At 34.2% G+C, this 16,872-nt stretch overlaps 2 protein-coding genes and 1 long non-coding RNA gene across 3 annotated transcripts; all 3 read left to right on the forward strand.

The window, feature by feature from the left end:
* Positions 1-3,934: 3,934 nt before the first annotated feature.
* Positions 3,935-4,558, forward strand: LOC145824220 (protein FAR1-RELATED SEQUENCE 5-like). Its single transcript, XM_082923842.1, has one exon. The coding sequence runs from the start codon at positions 3,935-3,937 to the stop codon at positions 4,556-4,558; it is 624 nt and encodes a 207-aa protein (XP_082779968.1).
* Positions 4,559-4,604: 46 nt separating this feature from the next.
* On the forward strand, positions 4,605-5,969 carry LOC114306737 (protein FAR1-RELATED SEQUENCE 5-like). Its single transcript, XM_082923844.1, has one exon. The coding sequence runs from the start codon at positions 4,605-4,607 to the stop codon at positions 5,967-5,969; it is 1,365 nt and encodes a 454-aa protein (XP_082779970.1).
* A 381-nt stretch (positions 5,970-6,350) lies between these two features.
* LOC145823189 (uncharacterized) lies at positions 6,351-6,820 on the forward strand. The gene is made up of 2 exons (XR_014365437.1): positions 6,351-6,485; positions 6,592-6,820. It is a non-coding gene; the product is annotated as an uncharacterized LOC145823189 (long non-coding RNA).
* The last annotated feature ends 10,052 nt before the right edge of the window (positions 6,821-16,872 follow it).

Consider the following 16,872-nt stretch of genomic DNA (forward strand, 5'->3'; position numbering starts at 1 on the left):
TGTGAGTGTGAAGTGGGCCGGTTCTATGAGATTTGTGAAGGGCTACAATTCTCTAAAGCACTCATAAAAGACCAGGTTGTTCAGGGCCAAAATGAACACAATAGTGAAAACCAAACTGTGTCTGGGGATATACTATGTGAGTTCTATTGTCTTGGTTTTACACAAACGGTTGAACAGTTCAAGACATCATGTTCACTGGTTAGCTAGTAAATCCGATAGTGTCGTACAAGGGAAGGTTCAAAGCCAAAAGCTACCTATCCTTTACAAAATATTTCCAAATTTTGTACTCTCTGTAATTAGATCATGTTGTTACATTTTCTCTCCGTCAAATTCCATTCATGTGGGGGATTGTTGGAAAAAATTGTGTTTTATTTGGCTTATTTTGGGCCAAAATTAAGTGAGCCCCAAACGTCTTTTGGGGTGGCTCCAAAGAGGTGACGTGTTCCTTGCCGTGTGGCAAGTCACATGGTGATGACAGAACGTCAAAACCATTTATGGGTGAATGGGAAGTTGACGTCGTTTTCGAGTTTAACATTAATTTTTTAGACAAAGTCCATTTGAATTTTTTCAATAAAAATTATTGTGGGAATTTTATTTAAATATAAATTTATTTTTTAGTTTCCTAAAGTGGTTTCCTAAAAAATGATTAAACTATTCAAATAGTTTAATATAATTATTCCAAACAGTGAAGGTTTTTTGTTGTGATTAAACTATTCAAATAGTTTAATAAAATTTATTCCAACAGTGTAGAACTTTGTCCACCAACAGCTACTTGTTTTTCAAATTGTTTGGAAGGAAAAACTATTTCATGTGCAACGGCAGAAACTGTTTGAACAGTTTGTACCTGTTCATTTGAATCTCACCTGTTCATTCAAAATTGGAACATGTTCGGACAGCAGTGTTTGTCTATAAGTAGAGACATATTCCAGTAGTCTAAGGATCCCGAAATTCAGTCTGAAATTGTCTCATTGCTATCCAAATTTTATTGTGTGCATTTTTCTTCCTTCTAGTTTTAGGAAAAATCAAAGAGAGTATAGAACACAAGGTTTGGTTCGCCGTACAAATTTGTTTGGTGTGCTACAACAATTTTGTGAAGATTATTGTATCCTGGGAGATAGATGCCACTCAACCGTAAGCACCGTAGCGGGGCGAATCTGTCTTAAGGACAGAGTGTCACACACTCGACTTGGTCGGTTCGATAAATAAATTCGGTATATTATTTATTTATTTTGTTTGAATTAATTTCTATTTATTTTATTTACACAAAAAATTGTTCCAACATTAAATAATGTAATAAATCATTACATGTCGTAACTCATTATAAACATACATAATGACCTACACTTTAACATAATCTGTGTATTTTATCTCAAAAAACAACTAGCTATGGTGTAATAGAACCACATAATTTGGAAACAAATCCATAAAAATATATAATGTTACTATAAATATCTATATGGGAAGTGATTGAGACCCCTTCAATCACCACTCCCACCACCCCACACACACGTGGCGGGTGGTGATTGAAGGAAAAGGAAAAAAGAAAAAGAAAAAAGAAAAACTGGCCAATCAGAGAGATAGGGGGTTAAAGAGGATGTTTCTTTGAGGGGGTCCAACTCATTTTCCTATCTATAAACGTAAAAAATTACAATTGTGATAGAAACTCCTACCCCCACAAACCCTACTCTCATCTTAACCACTCATAACGTGGAGCCCACACATATATGAGTGGATCCCACACATCATCAAGGACCAAGATCAAATTAGGGTCATAAAACTCCCAAAAAAAGAGTCTCAAACATTTCTCAAAAATTATTAGAAAAAATATTACAATACATAACGGATCATCAAATGTCAGAATCACTATAAGCATATATAACAAACTAGATCTTCACGTAACATGTGCATTCTATCTTTAAAAAAAATCAATAGTTATGGTGTAATAGAACCACAAATTTTCATAACAAATTTAGAAAAATATGTAACATTAAGATAAATAAATAAATAAATAAATAAATAAATAAATAACCATTAAAATACGTAATGGGTCATTAAGAGTTGTAACTCACCGTTATTAATTAATATCGGGTCATATTGACTTTTTTATATAAATATTTTATTTAATAAATCTTAAAAATTAAATAATTATTTAAGAGTAAATTATTAATAGGTCATTATAATTAGATTTAATTTCCATCAAGTCCTATTGAAAACAAGTCTCGGTAAAATTATCGTTAAAAATAATTTTTTTGTAATAATTTTTTTTATATGTTGCTAAAAATTGACAATTAGTGACTTTTTCTGTCATGATTTTTAAAAATTGTCTCTAAAACTTACAATTAGTGATATTTTTTTATGACAAATTTTTTTTATAAGACTTATTAAACAAAAAATTTATTTATTAAGACATACGCATAAATATTCCATAATTTAAATAATCGAGGTCAACTTTAAAATCAACCCATCATGCTCAAAATGCTGTCTCAAATTGGAGTACCAACTTGAGATTAAAAAAATATATAGAAATAAATAAATAAATAAAATAAATTGGAGTACCAACTTAAAGAAATCTTGCGAGCGGATCCTCTAGAGTAACCCTCTAGAGTGATCTCCTAAAGTGAGCGGATCGGACGGCTCAGAATATTCCTCACCAAAACGACGTCGTTTTGGTGAGGAATATTTAAAAAAAAAAAAAAAAAGAAGAGAGATTTAGGATTTCAAACTTCCCCCCATATGAACAACTATACAGACGGCGGGAAGAAGCGAGCGAAACGAGAGCGAAGAAGAGTTTGTTTGAGGCCGATACCTGCATCCCCGTCGTCGTGTCGATCCCCTGCTCTGCTCCAACCGATTGAAACGTATATAGGTATAGTTCGATTTTGTTTTTTTTGGTCTCTGCTGAATCGAAGTTTCTGAATCTGTGGGTTTGTGTCTGAATCGAAGTTTCTCTTATACATACATGAACAAGCATTGTTTTTAAATTTACAGATTCATGTTTTAGAAGAGACCAAACCCACAAATTCATGTATGAAGCTCTAAATTTTAGTCTGAATCAGAAATTTACACGAAACAGAAATTTACAGATTCATGTTTTAGTATAAAGCAAACCCACAGATTCATGTATGAAGCTCTAAATTTTAGTCTGAATCAGAAATTTACACGAATCAGAAAGTTACTGATTCATGTTTTAGAAGAGACCAAACCCACAAATTTTAGTATTCAGAAATTTCTGAATACACGAATCAGAAATTTACAGATTGAGACAGCAATTTTAGTATCTGAAGTTGAAGATGGTAATATATTTTTAATTGTAATAAATATCTACCAAAATTAATAATTGAACCCTGAAAGAATGATTAGTATGTGGAATTTAAACTTTGAAGCCCAAAACAAACACAACTGAACTCTCAAACTTATTTTAATAAGAGCCAGAGTCAGAATTTTATTGAAAGTATTAGTGAAGTACTTATAAAAAAAAAAAAAAAAAAAAAGGGAACCAAACTACAAAAGAATTTAAACTGTAAGTTAAAATTGAATCCACTAGTAGAATTTAAACTGTAAGTCACAAATGAATCCACCAGGAGTATGCAGCACTGTTTATTGACTGAAGCAACATACATAGTTTAGGTAACACATATATATATATATATATATATATATTTGAATTTGATTCTCTTGCTGCTTCATTATTATTGAATTAATTGAAGTATGATTTTGTGCTTATCATTTACGGTGTCACATTAGTATGTTTACTGGAAGTAGGTATCTGGTTGATTGTAATGTGTGTGTGCGCACATGTAGGTATCCAGTACAGACCAATATGGTTAGAATTGGATGCTTCAAATTATTTTGAAAAATACTTGCTTCAAAAATAATTATTTCATACCCTAATTTTTCTTTTACAGTTCCTTGTTTGATATGGAACCTAACAATCATGAGAATGAGGGGGGTGAGTGTGATTGGAAGCATGACATTTGATACAGAACAAGAAGCATATGATTTCTATAATACTTATGGAGGAAGGTTGGGCTTTAGTATTAGAAGGGGTTATATAAACAAGAGCAAAGACGGGCAAATCACTTCAAGGCAATTTGTCTGTAATAAGGAAGGATTTCGGGTTGTCGACAAGCGAGATCCATTAACAAAAAATCCTAGGCAGGAAGTGAGGACTGGTTGTCAAGCCCGACTTGTCATTAAGTGGGATAGGAATATTCAGAAATTTTTTGTTAGTGATTTTCTTGAACAACATAATCATATCTTCGTACCAACAGAATGTACGCATATGTTACCATCCCAAAGGAAGATATCTTCATCACAGGCAACCGAAATAGATTTAGCCGAAAAATCTGGAATCCGTCTTAATGCTGCATTTGAGCTCATGGGTAATGAAGTTGGTGGAAGGGAGTCGCTTGGGTTTACAAAACTTGACCAAAAAAATTATTTGAGAACGAAGAGGCAAAACAGTTTAGCATATGGGGAGGCAGGTAGCATTTTGCAATATTTTCGTGACAAATCATTGGAGAATCCATCTTTTTTTTTACTCCGTCCAATTAGATAACGAGGAGCAGATTACGAACATTTTTTGGGCCGATGCTCAGATGATCATGGATTATGGGCAATTTGGTGATGTTGTCACTTTTGACACTACTTACAAGTTAAATAGTGCACATAGACCCTTTGCGTCTTTTGTTGGATTGAACCATCATAGGGAAACTGTGGTATTTGGTGCAGCTTTGATGTATGATGAGACCGCCGATTTTTTGGTATGGCTTTTTAGAAGATTCTTGGAGGCAATGTCAAGTAAGGCTCCAAAAACAATTTTTACGGATCAGGATGCTGCAATGGCTAAGGCCATACCTATTGTCATGCCTAACACAACCCACCGCCTTTGCACTTGGCATTTGATGCAAAATGCATTAAGGCATGCAAATTCTATCTTCAAGGATAAGTCGATGAAGGATAAGGGGGTGAAGAGTGTTTTGTACACGTTTATGTACGACATTGAGGATGAGGAAGAGGTTATGTTAAAATGGGAGGAAATGCTTGACAAGTATGAAGTAAGAGATAATCATTGGTTGAAGGTAACATTTGGGGTAAAGGAAAAATGGGGTTGGCCATATGTTAGAAATGCATGGGGTGCGGGCATGAGTAGCACCCAACTTAGTGAATCCTTTAATGCTTTCTTGAAGGATTTCATTCAGTCTGATCATAACTTAATGCAATTTTTCATGCATTTTGATCGAGTTCTGTCTGAGAAAAGGTACAAAGAGTTACAAGCCGAATATGCTCTATGCCAAAAGTTGCCCAGGGTGAATATTAAAGTGAAGATTATGGAGCAAGCTGCAGATGTTTACACAAATAAAATTTTTGAAGAATTTCAGGATGAGTATGTCAAGTCCCTTGAAGTCAACATTGAAGAAATTGAAAATGATGGTGAGAGTACCGTTTATACGGTTCTTGATAGTGATGGTATAAGGGTGAGGAAGGTGAGGCAGGAGTGTGATGATTCGGTCACTTGCAATTGTAGGAAGTTTGAAATGAAGGGCATTTTGTGTAGTCATTGTTTGAAGATCCTTAGAGAAAGACTCAAATTGAAAGAGATTCCTTCACAGTATATTCTGAAGAGATGGACTAAAAAAGCAAGATCTGAAAATGTGAAAGATAGGTGTGGGCATGATATTCAGGTTGATGTAAGATTGCATCAAACTTCACGTTATAGGTCATTGATGGCAATATTCAGATCAGTAGCGTGTAGAGCTTCTGAAAGTGAGGAAACATATAATTTGACGGTCGAGAAAGCGGATGAATTAATTGCAGACATTGAAACCATGTTAAGCGCAAAATTCAATATGCCTTGTTCAGATACTATTCAACAAGAAAGCCCCCCCAACATATGCCCCGAAAGCTTTGAAGTAGATGGTGTAGCGGATAAAAATGTAGTCCAAGCAAAAGGACTGAAGAGAAAATAGTGCACTAGCAAGGGACGAAGGCGGACAAAAGGTGGTTTGGAGCTTGCGTTGGCAAAGAAAAATAAAACAAGTTCACATAATGCTTCTCAAACTTCCATATCTGTTACTCCTCAAACTCCCATATCTGTTACTCCTCAAACTCCTCCCTTATTTTCGGCAAGTGCACCTGAAGCACCTCCCTTAATTCCTCAGTCTGCACCTTTATTTTCAAGTGTTCCTCAACTTCCTCCATTCTCGCCGAGTGTTCCTCAAGTTAGAGCTTCTTCGTCTCAATTTATGTATTCCGCCTATGATGTAAGTTAGTTTAATAAAAAGTTTTAGTACGAATTTGTAGCTGACTATTATCATGATATTCAGATTGATATGTGTTTGTTATTGTTGCAGCCAAGTTTTCTTCATCACAATATGCATTTTTCAATGCCATCGATGTATTCCGGCCATGGAACCTATCAAGCATTGCTTAACAATGCAAGTAGTTATCACTCGCAAGCTTCAAATAGTCCCGCATGTAGTGAAGTAATTTTTTTTTCACCTTTTCTCTTTTATTTTGTCATTCATTCATTTAAAGTTCCATTTTATTTTATGGTTCCTTTGATGTAATATATATATATATTTTTTGTAGGTACTATATGGTCGTGGGCGCGGCCGTGGGCATGGGGATGTGGATCACACTTAGCGTTATTTTGTTTTGGGAATTTGTGTAAATTTTTTGTTCGATATGTAATATTCAAAACCTTTCATCAAACTGTTGCTAACAATTTTCTGTTCAAATTACTCAGTAAATGTTGTTGAAACTAATGTTGAAATTTTGATTAATTTTTGAAATGTTGAAATGTTGAAATTTTCTGTTCAAATGTTCCTGCTGACAGCATTCCTTGGGTTCTTCTGCTGAAATGTTCAAAATTTTCTGTTGAAATGAATAAATTTTCTGTTGAAATGTTCAAATTTTCTGTTGAAATGTTCAAATTTTCTGTTCTTCTGCTGTGGGCAGTCTATCTGCTGGGGTTCTTGTTGCTGTCACTCATTGTTGTTGATGGATGTATATTAAAGGTGTAAAAAGGTTGCTGCTGGATTTAGTAGTCTGTAGAATTCTTGTAGTCTGTAAAAATGTTCAAAGATTTCTATCTGCTGGAATTCTTGTCCTGATATACATATAGTGTGGGAGTTCTTCTTGACCCTATGTGTTTTTTTCCCCATCCTGCTCCAAATAGCTCCCATCATTTATTTTTATATGCTGAAGTTTAATGTGCAAGTGCCTAGAGTTAGATTTAAACTTTGTATTTAGAGCTCCTTGAACCTGTTCAATTAAACATATTTGGCAGCATACTTGGCAGCATACATCAATTTGGCAGCATACCTGTTCAAGGTGTATTTGTACATCAATTAAACATATTTGGCAGCATACTTGGCAGCATACATCAATTTGGCAGCATACCTGTTCAAGGTGTATTTGTACATCAATTAAACATATTTGGCAGCATACTTGGCAGCATACTTGTTCATGGAACACATTGAACCTGTCCATTACAAATACACCTTGAACCTGTTCTTGATGAAATCTTTGGCAGCATACATCAATTAAACATATTTGGCATCATACATCAATTTGGCAGCAAACACCTTGAACCTGTTCATTGAACACATTGAACCTATCCATTACAAATACACCTTGAACCTGTTCTTGATGAAATATTTGGCAGCATACATCAATAGATTTCAGAAACCTGTTATACAACATTCAACATTTTCAACAGTTCAACATGCAACATTATTCAACATTTCAGAAACCTGTTATACACATTGTTAAGCAACCAACATAATTCAATAGATTTAACAAACTGTTCATTCAACATTTCATCTGAAATAAACCTGTTACACACTTGTTTTTGCAAACCTTCAGAATTTGAAGCACCAAAAAAAAATTACAAAACAAGTAGAAAAGTAGATTACATTCATAGGATGTTCGAAAACCTAAGAACTGAGTCATTTACATGAAAAAGTACAAAAACACACAAAATACAATGACATAAGTCACTGCCTTCAAGATGTTCTCAATCCTTTGAAGCCTTCTATCATGCTCACCAAGCCTTGAAGTAATGTCGTCGTCGTCAGCATTGGCACGGATTGATGAGGTAATGTCGTCGTCGTCGTCATCATCTGCGAACCACCTGAAGTAATTGCAGTGGTCGTTCGAATCCTACAATGGACAAGAATCAATTAATCAATAAAGGACAAATGAAATTTGTAAAAAGTAACAGATTCATTTATATAACAGGTACTTACATATTTTCTTGGGCAAACAAAATAGACACGTCCTTTATTTCCATTCGCATTGGTTCGTACAATACGCATGGAAGCAATTCTTCCACAAGTACAAAACCTTTGCTTTAATCTTAAATTCGTATTATCAATAGAAGATGAAGCCATTTTTTTTTCCTGCATAAAAAACAAGTTATTAACAAGTGTGTTAGGAAAGTCAAGTTATCACAGTATAACAGCTCAATCCTAATGAAGTTTATATTTTTATTCAACAAAATTATCATAAATTATATATTGTTCCCCATTTATATAGCATCATATCAATCCCTCCATTCCGTATAGTCACTGTTACCTATGTTATGATCCTCTATGATTGAGGCTTTCTTTGAGCTAACAAGTCAATTTATTAATTTCAAATAAGTCTATGCACCCAGAAAATATGAGATCAATTAACAACTTGTCTAATCATAAGCATGCCATCCCTCCATGATGCATGAACATGAAGGACTACACCCAGAAAAAGTATTGGAATAGGATTTACAAGTAGATCAAATTACACAATTTTGTTTGGCCAGAAAGTATTTTTCAGCATTTATTTACGCTCCATCGGGTTGGTTTTTGCATTTTCTTACATTTGGTACAATGAAAAATGATAGTCAACAAAAGAGATTTTTCGTGATCATTAGAATACAAGATAAATGGAAAATATTTTTTAGACTGACGTCATACCAATGCCACTACCGCTACGAACTGCTACTATCACCTGTACCACCCCTCCACCACCGATTCAACAACCATGTGACATGGTTTCTCGAGGTTCAATAATTTTAGGAATGCATAATCAACTACAAAATTGTCATACATGTGAATTATTATGGTCTATTCATTCAGCAATACAAGGCTCATTACAAGCCTACAACAGCCATATCATTCTAGAAGTAAATTTTGCATACAAATTCTGATGAAATAGTTTTTTATTTTTTTTCCACAGAATTGATCATATAACAAATGTAGTTGGATTGGAACAACTTAAGTGAAACAATAAAAGGCGGTTTCATTGATTGATATGTATATTTTAAATTATTTTTTGTGATTATTTTTGTGTCGGCAGAATTATTGTTCAGAATTTAGGATTGCTGTCAATGCTATGTTCAGAATTTAGGATTGCTGTCAATTTAGGATTGCTGTCAATGCTATATTTTTGTTTGGCCAGAATTTTAGATCAATTAGATCAATTCTACAAATGTTCCATTAGATCAATTCTAAGCATTGCATTTGTTCATCTATTTCGAATTCTTTTAAGACAAGGTGAGATGTGTGCCACCAAAAGTGTGTATAAGTGCTTGATAGCATCACATTCAAAAATCAACCATGAAGATAAGCCAGCATACTCAAACATGTAGGACTTAGCACATGATCCTTACAAGATAAAATAATTTTTCATATCATATCATATCATGGCCAAATATGCATTCATTTATGTCAATATTTCACATCAATTTGACATTTAGGCCACATACCAACAATTAACAAAGGCTTTGTTTGAGTATACATCACCTTGACATTTAGGAACAACCATCTACGTACTTATCTTCTACTACATAGGCTTTCATGTTAATCAATATGTAAATAAGTCCATCTGCAGGTTTAAACTTTGGTAAAGTTCGAAGGAGCAAATTATCAAACACTTGGTGTGTGAGCATTCCAACTGAGTGAGTACTGGAACAAATGCTCATAACAATGGATCAGATCAAGAAAAAACTGATTCATTAGATAAGATGAAGATTGATAATTCAGATTCACCAGTTTGATTTTTAGTTCATCTAGATTGAAATATATTTTTTTTTATGTAAAATAGATTAGATTGGAATGCAGGGTCTGTTTTTTTTTTTTTTTTTAGATCATTGTTTAGATATTCACAAAATATGCACTTTAATTTTAAAAAAGCCTAACTTGCATTGTTAAGCAAAGGTTAGGCTTCAGCAATACATGAAATAAAAAAATGCAAGTCAAGCATTGCGTGTAATGCACTTTGCTGAAATAAAAAAGCCTAACAGATTAGTGCAGGCTTCAGCAAAGTGCATTTTTTAGATCATTTTTTTTTAGTGCAGACTTGGAAAGGTTAGGCTTCAGCAATACATGAAATAAAAAAGCCTAACTTGTTGGTAGACAAGAATAGAACAGAGAGAGAGAGAGGGAGGGAGAGAGAGAGAGAGAGAGGAATAGGGAATGAGATGAGAGACCGAAGCTTACGGCAGTACAGTGGCGACTGCGACGGTGGGGCGACGGGGCGACTGAGACGGTGGGCCGACGGGATGCACGACGGAGCAGACGGAGCAGACGGAGCAGCCTCTCTAACTCTTCTTCCCTCTCCTTCTTTCGCAGCTTTGGTTCTTCCCGCTCATCTGATAAACCTCTTCAGCCTGGGGGAATTTTGAAATCGGAAAAAATGGTTTTTTTTTTTTTTTTTTTTTTTGAAAATCCTCACCAAAACAACGTCGTTTTGGTGAGGATTATTCTGAACCGTCCGATCATCCACTTTAGGAGATCACTCTAGAGAGTTACTCTAGAGGATCCGGATTCAGAAATCTTACCTATATGTGCGCGCTTGTGTGTCCCTGTTCATGCATGGACCACTTTTGAATCATGAGTTTATTATTACAACCGTGATACGTAGTTCGAAATCAAAGCCCTCAAATCCTCCGAATTTAAAATGGCATCGTTTCATCGTTTTGATTTTTTTTTTTAAATAACGCAGAAGAAGAGGACAAAGAAGAAGAAAGAAAAAAGAAGAAAGGAAAGGAGCAAAGCAGCGAGAGAGAGAGAGAGATCATCTTCATCATCAACCATCAATCAAATATCAAATCCACCCGACACATCATCATCAACACAGCTTCATCATCAACCAAAAATCAAACCCACCAAATCATCAACCAAAAATCAACAACCAAATCAAACCCACCCCATTAATCATCAACAACATGTTCATCAACATCACTATCATCATCATCAACACCAGCCAACATTCATTTCAGATCAAAAAAAAAAAAAAAAAACTGGGCTGGGCTGCGATGATCGGAGGCAGCGGCGATCGACAAACCGAGCTGGGTTGCGACGATCGCCGACCCTCTCTCTCTCTCCATTCCCTCTTCCCCTCTCTTCTCTTTCTCTCTTTCTCTCTTCTCTCTTCTCTCTGCTCTCTCTCTGTTTTCAGACATAAGGGAAAAAAAATAAAAAACCTGTTTTGGGCGGTCAGGGCATTCGGAAGGAGGGAGATTCAAGCTACAAAGCTTTATTCTTATTACTATTTTTTTCTTCTTTTAATTTTTGTATAAGGACAGTTATTATTTATTTATTTGTTTCTTTATTTTATGGCTAAATTACACTGACACCCTTAAGATTTTATATAATACAAACTTCTGTTTCACATTCGAAAATTTATATTTTCTTTTCTGATATTTGTAATCTCATTACAAATTATCCCCTGGATAGCTAATGTCATGCCCTAAAATTTTCTAAATGACCAGCTTGTCTTTTTTCCTACCACTTCCTCTCTCCATCATCATAACTACATTTTATAACTTTCCATCATTAAATTCTACCTGAACATATTCTTATTGAGTGATGATATATACATATAAATTTTATTAAAATATTCAAACATAATGACATAGTTTAATAGTGACCTTTCACTTTAAAACAAAATAGCTATAAACATGATTTATATTTACAACAACATCAATATCACAATATTTTTATGATATTTTTGTATAAATTTTTATATATGAACAAAATTTTTCATTTTTATTTCCACCATCATTTATTCACCCACATTCATTCACATTTATTACAATATTATTGAATTTTTGTATTTAGTGAATTTTAAAAAATAAAATAAAATATTTTTAAAAAAATCACAAAATATTATACTTCTTAAGTATATCTATATTAGGTGTATCTAAAAAATAAAAAAAAATGCTTAAAATATTAAAAAAAAATTCATTAAAAATAAAAATAAAAATAAAACAAGAAAAATAAAGAAATTTAATTTTTTGTGTGAGTTAAACCAAAAAGATGATTATTATTTCTTTTAAAATTACATGAACAAAATATCAATATTATTTTATTATGTTATATGTAGAAAGATTAAGAGATAAATATGTCATTTTAATGGATAAGAAGATAAATATAATTTTTTAAACGTGAAAAAAAATTATATTAAACGAAAATATCTGAGAATGTCATTGTAATTTACCCTTATTTTATTGTTTCTCGTCTTTGTTACTCCATTGTTACAAGTTGACAGACATTATCAATATGAATCGTACCATCGTGATGACCGTGGATTTCATTTTAATATTGTTAATCTGACTAGTTGATTCCTTGCGATGGGGTTATATCCTTCTTCCCTTGATAATACATTTAATTATTGAATATTGAATACATAGATTTTATTGAGAAAGATGACAAAGGCATCCAATCTCGCTATACACATTTAATTTTGAATACTAATGAATTTATTGTTTAATAGATCTTATAATAATTAATGATATTTTTTATCATACACTATTAAATAAAAGTTACTAATTATTAATTTTTAGCGACAGTTTAAAAATTTTATAAAAAAAGTCATTAAATATAAATGTTAGCAATAGTTTAAAAAAATCGTCATAAAAAATATCACTAATTTTTAACTTTCAACGATAGTTTAAAAAATTCATCAAAAATATATCATTAATTGTAAATTTTAGCGACAATTTATAAAAATCATGATAAAAAAAGTCATTAATTATCAATTTTTAACAACATATGTAAAAAATCGTCACAAAAATTATTTTTATCGACGATTGTATTAGGACTTATTTTCAATATGATTTAATGAGAATTAAGTCTAACAATTAAGACCTATTGGTAGTTTACCCTTTATTTTTATTTTTATGTTATTTTATTTTTTTGATTCTTTCAGTTAATTTCTTAGATTTCAAATTAAGTTGTAATTAAACCCGTCAGATAAGGCCATTTCAGTCAATTTCTTAGATTTCAATTTAATTGTAATTAAACCCATCAGATAAGACTATTTCAAAATTTAATAGAGAATAATCACAGAATAATATTAATTGTATTTAGTACTCGTACAGTTTTAACAATATCTGATTTTAATCTCTCTATTTTAGTTCTTAACCAAGTTACAAAATTTTACAATATCGATTACAAAATTTTAAATATTTTATTATATCAATTTACAATGAGAATATATATTTTATAATTAATATTACAAAATTTTATTATAAAAATTACATATTTATATGATAAGAAACACATAATAGGTGCGCCTAAAAAGATGCACAAAATTTTCCGTAACTAATATATGTTGGGATTTATGTTATTAAACCAATTGGATACATCTATGTCATTAAACCGGGTAATGTTAGAAATTTTTAAAATTTTATCAAAATTTATACTAAATATCTCATATGATTGTAGAACTCACACAATGTGAGTTTCATGTGGTCTCATACCCATGTGAAACATTTAGTAAATTTTTAGTAGAATTTTTAGGATTTCTAACATTTTTGCATTAAACCAATTGGAAACATGTATTTATTTATTTATTTATTTTTTGAAATAAATATTATTCTAAACTATTTTAATACATAATGGACAAGATTCGTGATGTGAATGATTTATCCCTTTAAGTCTCGTTTGGCATGTGTCTATTTTAGTTTAAAAGATAAAAAGTTACAAAAAAAAATCAAAAAGTTTATAATTTATACTAAAAAGTTAAAGATTCTCTTTTCTTTTTACTTTTTATATATTTTTTTAAAAAAATTAAAAAGTTATTCTAAATATATTAATTTTTTTATTTCATATTTTAATTAAAAAATTATTTAAATAATCTACTTCCAAACAATAACTTACATGCGACTTATGCAAGGCCGCCGGCCGGCTTGGACATTTTCTAGGCCCAAAGCAGACGTCCAATATGGAGCTTTTCATACATTTCCAAAACAAAAAACAAAAAAATCAAAAAAATGTGAACAAAAGGTTGTGTAGTTTTTTTGGGGATAAATAACAGATACGTTTTAAGATATTTATTTAAAATATTCCACGACCGAACCGTGCCTCCTTGATGAAGAAGATACCGTGTTCCGCAATCCACACCGCCCAACCCACAATCGGAGCGCTCTGAACGAGCTAGCTCATCCAAGTGGGTGCCTAAGGTTACCTATAAGAACCGCGCCATCACTGACTCCGACTCAGTGGTCGCGGAGAAGGACCATATGTTGGCCTTTAATCTGGCCAAGAGCATCTGTCTTCCAGCCGATATGGATTACCACGATTATCTTACCGAGCTGAAGGCCATTCGCTCGGCTTCAAAATCAATGGTGTTGGTAAGTTCACATTTTCCTTCCCCAAATTTCAACATCTTTTCGCTCGGTTTATCTCAAAATTGTTTCTCCCTTCTTGTAGGCCTTACAGAAGAACCACGTCGCACACAAGCGCGTGCTGAAACTTCAAAAGACCACTAGGGAGGCCATGGCAGAGGCCAATGCTAAAACGGCCGAGCTAAAGGAGGCCAAGAATAAAATGGCCAAGCTACAAACCGAGGTGGCCCGCCTGACCGGTCTTATTAGTTCGGCTGAGGCAGACAAGCAGAACGCTGCGGCCGTGATAAAAGACAAATATCTGCGTAAGCTGGTCAAGCTTGAGGACAAGAAAAATGCCGAGATAAAAGAGCTGGAAAAGAAGGTGGAAGACGCGGAGGACCGCGGCTACAAAGAATGTGAAGCCACCTACATCCTGCAGTATGAAGCTGCTAAGGATATATTCTTCAAGTGTGGATGGAATGCAGCCGTGGCATAGCTCGGTCACTGTCCTGAAACCGAGGTCTTCCTGAACCCTCCGTCGCACTTCATACCGAGCTACATGGCGGGGTACGCTCAAGCCATTCAACAAAAATTTCTTCAAGCCAAGGATGATGAAGAAGAAACTGAGCCTAACAATGCCCCAGTTGTCAATGATCCCACTGTTCTGTCAGCTCGGGTGGAGCCACTGGTAGAAGACTTGACGACCGAGCTACCAGCTGAGACCGGGCTCCGAGTTAAACTGGATGCAGATCTTGATGACCTCTTTGCTTAATCTTGTATTTTCTTCTTTTTGCTTTTGGAAAGAAATTGTAACCGGGCTGAGGCCCCACCTTTTGTACTTGATTTGAATTTTCAATGAAATCTTCTTTTGTTCCGGTTTACTTCCATGCTTGCTTTTACTTTCCAACTATAATCTGAATGAAGTATAACATTTTCCAACCAAGATACTTATCTCGGTCTTAACCTTGAAATCTCTGGTCATACCTACCAACCTCTTCAGCCTAAGTTTTTACCTTGGCTGAAGATCACAAAAAGTTATTCCAGCCAACCACTCTTCAGCCTTGATCTTTATCTCAGCTGAAGAGTACTAAGTGTTGGTTTTTCCAGCCAACCACTCTTCAGCCTGGATCCTTATCTCAGCTGAAGAGTGCTAAGTGTTGGTTTTTCCAGCCAACCACTCTTCAGCCTTGATCCTTATCTCGGCTGGAAAGTACTAAGCGTTGGTTTTTTCAGCCAACCACTCTTCAGCCAGGACCCTTATCTCGGCTGTGGAGTACTAAGTGTTAGTTGTTCTAGCCAACCACTCTTCAGCCTAAATCCTTATTTCGGCTAAAGAGAAATAAGTGTTGGTTTTTCCAGCCAACTACTCTTCAGCCCAGATCCTAATCTTAGCTAAAGAGAGCTCAAAGTTTGTTGTTTCTGCCAATCTTAGAATGAAGTGTTTGGTTTTTCCAACCAAGTGTCCTGCAGCTTAGATCCTTATCCTAGGCTTAGGAGAGGTGTTGGTTTTTCCAGCCAACTTCTTCAGCCCAGATCCTTATCTTAGCTTGAAGAGAGCTCCAGGTTGGTTATTCCGGCCAACGTAGAGGGAAGTGTTTGGTTTTTTCAGCCATACGTCCTGCAGTCTGGATCCTTATCCTCGGCTTAGGAGAGGTGTTGGTTTGTCCAGCTAACTTTTTTAGCCCAAATCCTTATCTTAGCTTGAAGAGAGCTCCAGGTTGGTTATTCCGGCCAACGTAGAGGGAAGTGTTTGGTTTTTCCAGCCAAACGTCCTGCAGCTTGGATCCTTATCCTCGGCTTAGGAGAGGAGTTGGTTTTTCCAACCAACCTCTTTAGCCTAGATCCTAATCTTAGCTAAAAAGAGCGCAAAGTTGGTTATTCCGGCCAACTCTGCTTACAAGGCCCCTAGCTCAATAAAACAACTTTTACAGCAGACAACAATTGTGCTGAAAAGAAACTATTTGTTTTATTGAAAAAAGGAAAAATTACATGTACTTAATAGAAAAGCTAAAAATAAAAAAGTTTGAGATTGGCAATGTTCCACGGCCTAGAAATGGTCTTGCCGTCTCCATCCTCTAAGTGCTATGCTCCTTTGCTAGCTAATCCAACCACTTTGTAAGGTCCCTTCCAATTGGGCCCTAACTTACCATCTCTGGGTACCAGTGTGTTTTCCATTACTTTGCGCAGTACCCAATCTCTGATCTTGAATTGCCTTGGATGTACTGTCTTGTTATATTTTCTGGATAACTCTTGCTAGTGTGAGACAATGTGAACCA

The sequence above is a fragment of the Camellia sinensis genome, chromosome 4 (genome assembly GCF_055761805.1).
Source record: "Camellia sinensis isolate YWXY chromosome 4, ASM5576180v1, whole genome shotgun sequence".
Taxonomy (NCBI): domain Eukaryota; kingdom Viridiplantae; phylum Streptophyta; class Magnoliopsida; order Ericales; family Theaceae; genus Camellia; species Camellia sinensis.